Source organism: Nicotiana sylvestris, chromosome 8 (genome assembly GCF_000393655.2).
Source record: "Nicotiana sylvestris chromosome 8, ASM39365v2, whole genome shotgun sequence".
Lineage (NCBI taxonomy): Eukaryota > Viridiplantae > Streptophyta > Magnoliopsida > Solanales > Solanaceae > Nicotiana > Nicotiana sylvestris.
The window spans coordinates 50,980,311-50,991,900 of NC_091064.1; the positions used below are offsets into that span (position 1 = coordinate 50,980,311).

An 11,590-nucleotide genomic window follows, 5' to 3' on the forward strand; every position below is an offset into this window, starting at 1 on the left:
AAGTGCCAAGCTCAGCATATGTGGCACTGCAAGATCGTCATGGGGAGAGATACCATCGAGCCAGATAGATACCATGTTGGTTGTGCTCCCTACTATTCAGGCTTGTTGGAAGATAATCACGATGGTATGGGCCAGCCAGGGTTTGCTAGGGGACACAGGATCATAGATGAAAGGGCCGAGGCAAAGATCAAATACAACCAAATACGTAAGAGGATCCGAGAGTGCGAAAGCGAGCAACGTGAGATACAAGAAGACAACCAGAAATTGATTGAGGAATGAAAGGACATGGCTGTTAGTACCAACAATTGACTGGGATACTTGGAGCGAGGCATAATGGAATTGGAAAGAAAGTTTCTCAAGAGGGTCGAAGACTGCCAAAATGCTGAAGGGAACGAGGGCAAACATCTAGCCAGAGCCTACCTGTTGCTGGAACTTCGCGAGTTGGGAAAGCTGTTCGACGGAGCCAAGGATGCCGAATTTGGGGAAGGTCCTTCTGGGACCAAGTAGATATGAGTTTTTCTTTTTATGAAATGTAATAAGGTCAATGGCCATTTGTGACTTTATTTCCTGTTATTTAGTGTCGATTTGGGGTTCGTCTACTTTTTATCAATAAAATAATGCATTTAGCATTCTAAGTTCTCCAAATCAATTTGTCGCTAGGCCCACCTCGGGCACAAAGAGGTCCCCAAATTAGGACATGATTTACATTCTTGCACTATGTGTTTAAATATTGCAACCCTTATTATAATCCTCACTAACTTGGTTACCTTTTGTTTTTATTTTTGTCTTTGTTTTTATTATTCCCATCCCCGAAGGTTAGTTCATGCACTCTGGCAACATCATCTTGTTCCACGAGATCCAGGTGCCCTCCACCCACTTCTCCTCTTAGTCCTTTCAAAAACAAGAACAAAGGGAAGATGGAAGATTTGAACAACGCCAGAAAGGAAAACTCAACTGAACGAATAGAGGTCACTTATGGTCATGGTAATCTGGTCCCTAAGGAAAATGCATCCCAACTTGAACAAAAACTGTTGAAATTTCAAGAAGAACTTGATCAGGTCCGGAATCTGGCAAATTTATCATTTTCCCTCACCACTCCAGATATCAATTTCCCAAATGCTCAGAACCCTACACCTCCATAGAACATCCCAAAGCAACAAAACCATCCCGCTCCTCACCACCACTGCAATACCTGCCATACCTCAAACAACACCCCGCTGCTCATCCCAGAACCCCAAAACTCCACAAATGACCACTCCCACACAACCATAACACCCCTATCTATGTGGAGACTATGCCACATTTCACCCAACCCATCTCAAACACACCCGAGTCTGATGATAAAGACACGCTCATCAGGAACCTAGCTGAGGAACTTAAGAATTTGACTAGCCGGATTCAAGGCATTGAAGGAAGCAAGGGGATTGAGGGGCTAAACTATGAAGATCTTTGCATACAGCCCGATGTCAAACTGCCCGAGGGGTACAAACCTCCGAAGTTCGAAATGTTTGATGGTACATGCGATCCAAGGGTCCATTTGAGAACGTACTGTGACAAGATGGTTGGAGTAGGGAAAGACGAGAGAATCCACGTGAAAATTTTCATGAGGAGCCTGAAAGGAGATGCTTTGTCCTGGTATATTAGCCAAGATCCAAAGAAATGGTCGAGCTGGGTAGGCATGTCGTCCGAATTTATGGACATGTTCAAATTCAACACGGAGAATGCGCCGGATGTGTTCTACATTCAGAATCTAAAGACGAATCCCATAGAAACATTTTGTGAGTATGCTACTCGCTGAAGGTCCGAAGCTGCTAAGGTCAGACCTGCCTTAGTGGAGGAACAGATGAACAAATTCTTTGTCCGAACTCAGGACCCGTAGTATTATGAAAGGCTAATGTTGATTGAGAGCCATAAATTTTCTGACATTATCAAGCTGGGTGAAAGGATCAAAAAGGGCATCAAAAGAGTTATGGTTACGAACTTCGAGGCCTTGCAAGCTACTAATAAGGCCTTACAGTCTAGTGGTGTGTACAAGAAAAAGGACGTAGGAGCCGTAATGGTTACACAGAGAACCAAATCTCCTGTCAAATACCAAATTTACCCAACTCCTCCACTTACATATCAGCCTACTCCGAACTATCAAGCACCCTTACCCTCCTACCAAACTCCACCACCCACTTATCAATAACCTCTACCGCCCACATATCAGCCTACTTTACCTAGATATTCCCAACCCGCACATGTTTACCAAGCCTACAATGCTCAATCGTCCCATTATATATCACCTCTTACACACCAAAACTTCCCTAGACCTCGACCAAATTTTGACCGCGGACCTCCTAAACAATACACAACCATTGCTAAACCTATTGACCAGTTGTACGAGAGACTCAAAGCTGCTGGTTATGTCACACCCATCCCTGCTGCAACCCTTTAGAACCCTTCTCAGTAGGTTAACCCAAACAAATCTTGTGCATACCATTCTAGCATGAAAGGATACACCATTGACGAATGTAGTTCTTTGAAGGATAAGATCCAGGCTTTAATTGACAACAAGATTATTGTAGCGAAGGAACCCACTCCAAATGTCCGTAATAATCCTCTGCCAGACCACAAGGGTGGAGGTGTTCACATGATTGAAATAGAGGATGATTGGGATCCCGAGGGATCAATCGGGTTGATCGTAGAGGGTGATGACCCAAAGAAGCCAATAGTTACTCTTAATCCGATTGTAGTCCAGATGCAGCCCTCGGGGGACACTGTGGTAATTATGTCCGTGCTACTTGAGTTTGAAACAATGCCATCTGCAAAGACACCAGCGCTAATTGAGGTCGAATTTGTGTCTCCAGCAAATGCACCTACACCATTTGAAATTGTAGTTTTATCGCCCAAGGTACACACTCCATTCGGAGTAAAGATACACACGCCAATCCTAGTGCCGATGTCGACTATGACACTATTCCATACAAAGGCTATACCATGGGACTATACAACCGAGGCAAGGAGGAAAGGCAAGGTTAGGTTCGAGGAAACTGTTGCCGCACAGGGTATGACGAGAACTGGTAGGGTCTATACCCCGAAACACCTAGGTGAGTTAACCAAGCAGGCCTCTAACCGGTTACCCATCATTGAGACAGGTCCAGAGAATCTTTGGAGAAAGATACAAGCCAAGGAATACTCGGTCATCGACCAGTTGAATAAAACACCAGCGCAAATTTCCATCCTTGCTTTGCTACAAAATTTTGAGGCACACAAGAACGCTCTATTGAGGGTGCTGAGTAAAGCGTACGTGCCAAGAAACATCACTGGTAGGGAAATGGCCAACATGGTAGGACAGGTATTGGAAAGTCATAAAATTACTTTTCATGAGGATGAGCTGCCACCTGAAGGGTTGGGTCACAACAAAGCACTGCACATCACTGTGCAATGCGAGGACTACTTTATCACCAAGATCTTGATCGACGGGGGTTCTAGTCTCAACATTTGTCCGCTGGTAACACTCAAGAAGTTGGGCAAGGGACTGCACGAGATAAAGGATGGAGCCATAAATGTGAAAGCCTTCGACGGTTCCCAAAGGTCCACTATTGGGGAGATTAGTTTGTGTTTACAAATGGGGCCAACCTGGTTCGATGTTGATTTCCAAGTGATAGACGTGCCAACATCTTACAATCTGCTGTTTGGACGGCCATGGATTCATGTTGTTGGGGCCGTAGCATCAACACTACATCAGGCGGTAAAATTTGAATGAAATCACCAGGAGGTGATCATTCACGGTGACGGTAGCAACCCTATATATGGTTGCCAGATCATTCCGTCAATCGAGGGAAGAAGGAAGCTAGGTGGAGAGACTTACCATCACATCGAACGGGTAAATGTTGTTGACAAAGACAAATGGTGGGGTAACAAGATCGAGAGTATACTGAATTGGAGTGGGTACAAACCTGGCAAAGGACTCAGAAAGAATCTCCAAGGAATCGCTAAGCCCATAAAAATAAAAAAACACGGCACCACTTTCGGTCTAGGATATGAGTACACTTGGGAAGGATTCAACAACTGGTCGTCACCATGGCTCGGTCCTTACTATCTGCTAGAGCAGCCAATACCACATTTAGAGCAGACTTTCTAATCGGTCGATGTTATCTATGAGTCAGAAGAAGAGGAAGCACTGGCAGCGGTGAAGAACTTGTTCCTAGAAGACAATAACATAGACTGTTGTGTTGTTCTCGAGGAGGAAGGAGAGGAAGGCCCTTCTATACAGGGTGTAAGCAGAGGGGCACAACTCAATAACTGGACCATCAGGACGACCAGAGCCCGACGAGCCTTGGGGGAGCAAGGCTAAAACAAGCACTGTCTTATTTACTAAAAGATTTTTATTTCTCGCATGTTTTCAATTCCTGCAATAAGATCTCTAATGTTCAAAACGATTATGCAATTTATCAAAGTATTTTGACTTTTTTTATGAATCAACACTCATTATTATTTTTCTCTCATTACTTTACTTACACAACATTACTATTCCTTATCTTAATGAACCAATGACTGTGACATGCAACGAAACAACGCAACAAATGGACATAGATTCAGAGGAAGATGACATACCAAAAGAGATTGTTAAGGAGGTTGAGAATTTTAAGAACAGACCTAAGTCCAGCCTGGATGAGACTAAGATTGTCAACTTGGGAGATGCAGAAAACATCAAAGAAACACAATCAACATCCACTTATCGCCATCAGAAAAGAAGGAATACACAGAATTTCTAAGAGAATATGAGGACATATTCGCCTGGTCGTATGATGACATGACTGGCCTGAGTACGTCTATTGTGGCTCACAAATTGCCAACCGATCCGACATGTCCGCCGGTAAAGCAAAAACTCAGAAAATTCAAGCCTGATATGAGTCTAAAATCAAGGAAAAAGTCACCAAGCAGGTCAAAGCTAAGGTTCTCAGGGTAGTAGAATACCCTACATGGTTAGCCAACATCATGCCAGTACCAAAGAAGGATGGGAAGGTCCGAGTCTATGTCGACTACCGCGATCCCAACCGGAACAGTCCAAAAGACGACTTCCATTTACCAAATATACACATCCTGATCGACAATTGCGCCAAACAGGAGTTGCAGTCATTTGTAGATTATTTCACTAGGTATCATCAGATTTGGATTGATGAAGAAGATGATGAGAAAATGGCTTTCATTACGCCATGGGGAATGTATTGTTACAAGATGGTTCCGTTTGGGTTAAAGAATGCAGGGGCCACCTACATGATGGCCATGACCACCATTTTCCATGATATGATACACAAGGAGATTGAGGTGTACGTAGATGATGTTATCATCAAATCCAAGAAGGCTACTGATCACATGGAAGATTTGAGGAAGTTTTTCAATAGATTGTGAAGGTACAACCTGAAACAGAATCCCAGAAAATGTGCATTTGGGGTTCCTGCCGGAAAACTACTCGGGTTTATAGTGAGTCGCCGGGGAATAGAACTGGATCCATCAAAGGTCAAAGCTATTCAAGAGTTGCCACCGCCAAAGAACAAGAATGATGTAATGAGTTTATTGGGGAAACTTAACTATATCAGCCGGTTCATAGCACAATCTACAGTTATCTGTGAGCCAATCTTTAAGAGGTTAAAGAAGGACACTGCTACCAAATGGACTGATTACTGCCAAAATACCTTCAACAAAATCAGGAATACCTGTCAACACCACCAATCTTAGTCCCGCCTGAGCCAGGTAGACCCTTATTACTCTACCTTGCAGTATTGAATGGAGCTTTCGGTTGCGTTCTGGGGCAGCATGATGAAACAAGGAGGAAGGACCAGGCCATCTATTATCTCAGCAAGAAGTTCACCCCGTACGAGGGGCCCGATATTCTCTATTAGAATGCGCCTGTTGTGCTTTGACTTGGGTAACTCAGAAGCTAAGGCACTACTTCTGTGCCTATACTGCATATCTCATATCAAGGATAGATCCTCTGAAGTACATCTTTCAGAAGCCCATGCCCACCGGAAAGCTAGCCAAGTGGCAAATCTTGTTGAGTGAATTTGACATTGTCTACGTAACTCAAAAGGCAATCAAGGGACAGGCACTAGCAGATCACCTTGCTGAGAACCCCGTGGATGGATAATACGAACCCCTGAAAATGTATTTTCCTAACGAAGAGGTATCATTCATAGGAGAAGATATTGCAAAATCCTATGACAGTTGGAGAATGTTTTTCGACGGAGCAGCAAACTTCAAGGGAGTTGGCATAGGAGCAGTCCTCATATCAGAAACCGGTCAGCATTATCTGGTGTCTGCCAAACTCAGGTTACCGTACACCAACAACATGGCCGAGTATGAAGCCTGCATCCTAGGGCTCAAGATGGCTATTGACATGAACATTCAAGAGTTTCTAGTGATTGGAGATTCAGACTTGCTTATACACCAGGTATGAGAAGAATGGGCAAATGAGAACTCCAAGATACTTCCGTATCTGCATCATGTACAGGAATTGAGAAAGAGGTTCGCGAAGACGGAGTTCTAACATGATCTCAAAGTCCAGAATGAGTTCGCCGATGCATTGGCTACCCTATCATCCATGATACAACATCCAGAGAAAAACTTCATTGATCCCATTCTAGTAATGATCCATGATCAACCAGCTTATTGCACCTATGTTGAAGAAGAAGCAGATGGAAAACCTTGGTTTCATGATATCAAAGAATATTTAGCAAAAGGCGAATACCCAGAACTTGCAAATCCTACTCAGAAACGCACACTTCGGAGGCTGTCCAATAATTTCTTTCATAGTGGAGGAATCTTGTATAGGAGGACTCCTGATTTGGGACTATTAAGGTGTGTCGACGCAAAGGAAGCATCCAGGCTACTAGAAGAAATTCACGCTGGGACCTGTGGTCCGCATATGAATGGTTTTGTCTTAGCAAAGAAGATACTCCGAGCTGGTTACTTTTGGATGACTATGGAGACGGACTGCATCCAGTATGTCTGGAAATGCCATCGTTGCCAGATACATGAATACATGATAAAGGTACCTCCAAATGAGCTTAATGCAACAAGCTCACCATGGTCGTTCGCCGCTTGGGGGATGGATGTTATTGGACCAATCGAGCCCATCGCTTCCAATGGACACAAATTTATCTTGGTAGCAATCGACTATTTCACCAAATGGGTCGAAGAAACATCTTTCAAAGTAGTAACCAAGAAAGTTGTGGCAGACTTTGTCTGCGACCGCATCGTTTGCCGATTCGGGATTCCAGATTCAATCATTACTGATAATGGATCCAACCTCAACAATGACTTGATGAAATCTATGTGTGAAACCTTCAAGATCCGACACAAGAATTCTATATCCTACAGACCTCAAATAAACGGGGTCGTAGAGGCCACCAACAAGAATATCAAGAAGATACTAAGGAAAATAGTAGAAAAGCATAAGCAGTGGCACGAGAAGTTGTCATTCGCTCTATTGGGATATCGCACCACAGTCCGCACATCAACTAGAGCAACCCTCTATATGCTGGTTTATGGTACAAAGGCAGTCATTCCTGCCGAAATAGAAATTCCTTCCCTAAGGATCATACAAGAAGCTGAGCTCGACGACACAGAATGGGTAAAAAGTTGTTATGAGCAACTAGCCCTTATAGATGGAAAGAGAATGAACGCAGTTTACCATGGTCAACTCTATCTGAACAGAATGTCCAGAGGCTTCAGCAAAAGAGCCAAGCCGAGACAGTTCACACCAGGGCAGCTGGTGTTAATTAAAAATTTTCCTAGTCAAGATGAAGCCAAAGGGAAGTTCTCTCCCAACTGGCAGGGTCCATACATGGTTCACTGGGTTCTGATAGGAGGAGCCCTCATACTCGCAGAAATAGACAGAGAAGTCTGGCCAAAGCCAATCAATTCAGATGCAGTCAATCGCTACTATGTGTAATCTTTATGCTTTCTTATATGATATAAATTGAATTACGCCTGACCTGATTCCCATTTAAGAGGGGATACGTAGGCAGCCCTATGGGTTCGGTCACAATTCAATAAAATTTTCATTTCCCCCAGCAATTGGAAACTGGGGCAGAATTTTGAGGAGGACCCTTAAAATTCCGAAGGGATTTCAGCCAATCATCGCAAGCAACAGTCAGAAACATCAACCCATTAAACTGGGGCAAAATTTTGAGGAGGACCCTCAAAATTCCGTAGCAAGAGAGGTTGCAATGTCTTGAACCACGTCACAGTCATCGGTTTATCTAAAAGTTGTTTCTTAATTTTATACTTATATCATATTTCACAAAATCATGCATGTTTATTACTGAAATTGCCCTGTTTAGCAACACTACCCCAATGATACATACAGTATCACCAGATAAAAGCCGAGCAGATCAAGAAGAGCTAACAAGGATACGAACTAACCTCCCCCCTTTACAAAACTTATGATTTTTCTTTGGATGCAGGCACTTAGATTACGAAAGCATCAGACATGCTATACACTCACGAGACAAACACTGCTAAGGAATACAATTCTCAAAATTATTGCACTTACCAACATTTGCTATCTACGCATGCTGGTGATATTTCGTGTTGCACAATGTCCCCAGCAGTCACAATATCGCAACCTACTATCAGCTAAGAAAGCTCTATTACCGTTTGCTACCTTATTTCTTGCATAAGGCTACCATTCTGCCTTCCGAGACTAAACGCCGTCTCCATCTGCATTTTCTGCATTGTATAAGGCTACCATTCTGGCTTCCGAGACTAAACACTGTCTCCATCTACATTTGCATGGCTGAAAGATCGCCTCCTTATCTTCATTTTGCATGGCTGAAAGATCGCCACCTCTATATTCGCATGGCTGAAAGATCGACACCTCTACATTTGCATGGCTGAAAGATCGCCACCTCTACATTTGCATGGCTGAAAGATCGCTACCTCTACATTTGCATGGCTGAAAGATCGCCACCTACTACATCTCATGGGCTGAAAGATTGCCAAATTATCCAAAGGTGTCATTGTTCGGAGGCACCATTTTCATAGCCCGAGAATGCCATGTCATGGCCTGAGGACCCCTTTAATCTTTTGCATATCATTATTCAAAGGCATCATGGTTCGGAGACATCATCCTCATAGCCCGATAACATCATTTCATGGCCTACGAATCCTTTATTATACGCTTCATGGCCCAGGACATCATGGTCTAAGGACGTCATTCTAACCGTCCGAAGACAATCCTCACGGTCCGACGGGAAATGGCATCACGTTTAAATTAATGCACAATATATGCTTGTATTGCTTATTCGCAGGTAAATCGGCAAGCAACGACCATCTCGGCAGGAGCGGTTCCGCTCCATTTCCTGCAGCCATAGCAAACCTAAACATTTCCATAAACCTACCACACACCCGACCCTAGATATTGCGTTCGTTCTTGAAAAGTCTCCATCAGCATACTCCGCCGACGGATACAGAACTATATATGGCCTGATTCCTGTAAGACCAGGGATATGTAGGCAGCTTCGAAGCCAGGGCGCGGCCTAAACCTCCTCGAACCGTTTTGTTCGGTCAAAATTAGCCATCATATCTTTACCCGATAACTCTTTCATCCTTCCCAGGTAAATAGGGGCAGCTGTTGATACCCAATTTTTTCTTGTATATTTAATATGCAAAATAATTTCAAAATAGAATATGTATGCATATATAAGTATGTCCAAATATTTTATTATTTTTCCTTAATTTTTAATGATATTTAAATCGATTTATTGCCCTATTTATCCATAAAACCCCAATAATTATTCCCAAAATTATCATTTTGGTGATTTATTTATTGGATTCTCATATTTATGCTAAAATATAGGTAAATTTATTTTTTGCATACTTTTACAAAGTCATTTAGTATTTTTAAAGTTAAATTGTATATAATTACAACATTGGCCTCTTTTAAGATAAATTACATTTATATTCATAAAAATTAGGTCTGGTATTTCTAAATAGTTAATTATGTGTTATAAATTATTTTGGTACCTTTAATTTATTTTCAAAAATTAATTTATTATTTTTTATAAATTAAATAGGGAAAATTGGCTATTTAAATGTTAGCCCAATTTCATTTTGATTATGGCCCAATTCTGAACCCAATTAAACTCAATTGAAACCATTTGAACCCCCGACCCAATTCCAATTTAATCCGACCCAAACCTATCTTCATAACCCGCCCACTCGCCCGTTTTGATTCAGGCCGTTGATCATTTAGATCAACGGCCAACAACCATCCTTGCCTTTTTTAATTCAAACGACCCCTAGCCCTAGCATCATTTCCAAATTCTGCCGCCTCTGAATCCCTTTCTCTCTCAACTCTCTCTCAAATCCTCTCAAACCCTAGCCGTCGCCATCAACTACAACTCTAATACCTCCCCAAATCTATGGTTCCCAAAGTCATCGGAGACCTATATCCACCTGTCATAGCTTCTACGTGCTCGATTATTATGGTCTCGAGGCTAGATCTCGGAAGAGTTTGGTCCAAGCTTATTCGATTGCAGTTCATGACTGTTCTTCGGTCATCTCCGACTTTTTCTCCGGCTAGCCATGGCTATTCGAGTCAGACTCTTGACTCTCCTGCTTAGATCGTTGGTTTTCAAAGCCTTTCTCACCACTTGGGGTTCTTCTGAAACCTTAGCCTTTCAGGTTCCTTCAATTTCTTTTTAGATCTGTTTGAGATCTATGTTTGCTCTGAACTTCTCAGTGTTTTTCTCAAATTTTCTTTTAAAACTCTGCTTTCAAAACCCCTTGTCTTTTCGATTAGGATTTCTGTTAAGTTATTTCAAAATGTTTCTCTGATTCTTTGACATGTTTGGTTATATTTGCTTATATCGTTCTTCTACCTGAGTTTGCATGTTAAAACCCCTAATTTCTTTTAAATGTTTATTAAACGAATGTTTGTTTTCCTGAGTTTTGTCCGATTTGTTTGCTTATTCTCTTTTAAAATTCTCCTATTGTTGAAAATCCCAGGGTTTGGGTCTGAGACTGTTCGTTTAAGTGCATGACTCGATTTGAAGTTCTTTATTTCGAAATCTTTTGCTCCCTTTGTGTGATTCTTGTGATTGCTGGGTTTTTATCTTCTCTAAACCTCAAATATGCTCGAAACCCTAATTTTTCTAAAGGGGTTTTCCTCACCTGCTACTGTGAGACCTTCACATGCTTTTGATATTCTATGTTTTCTTCACTTCTTGACCTACTGGACTGCCATGCTTCGAACGTTGCTATCTACTGAATCTTTGTGCTACTGTTGAGTGCTATTTCTTCTTGCCAACAGGACTAGCCTTGCATGTATAATGTTTATGCACCCTATTTATATGATGAGTCTTCTTCTCTAACTAATTTTCAAACTCGTGACTAAGTTTAAACTTTTCCTTTGTGAGATTCTGATTTCACTCGCCTATTAAGGTTAATTGATTTCTTTTCCTATTTTGCCTTACTGATTCCTTTCAAAAATTAGAGTATCTCTGTACCTGGACTCGAATTGCTTACTTGTTATTTTACTACTTCTTTTATGGCAACTTTCAGCCTACTTTTTAATTGAATGTTTTCCTTATTTCGAACC

The 11,590-nt window shown here is 42.0% G+C and overlaps 1 protein-coding gene across 1 annotated transcript; it reads left to right on the forward strand.

Annotated features, from left to right (window-relative positions):
- The first annotated feature begins 2,488 nt into the window (after positions 1-2,488).
- Positions 2,489-3,748, forward strand: LOC138875016 (uncharacterized). The gene has a single exon (XM_070153821.1). It carries the CDS (start codon positions 2,489-2,491, stop codon positions 3,746-3,748), a length of 1,260 nt encoding a protein of 419 aa, XP_070009922.1.
- The last annotated feature ends 7,842 nt before the right edge of the window (positions 3,749-11,590 follow it).

Bases quoted from the DNA above. Each gene is read 5' to 3' on its own strand.
- LOC138875016 (XM_070153821.1), top strand. From the start codon at position 2,489: ATGAAAGGATACACCATTGACGAATGTAGTTCTTTGAAGGATAAGATC.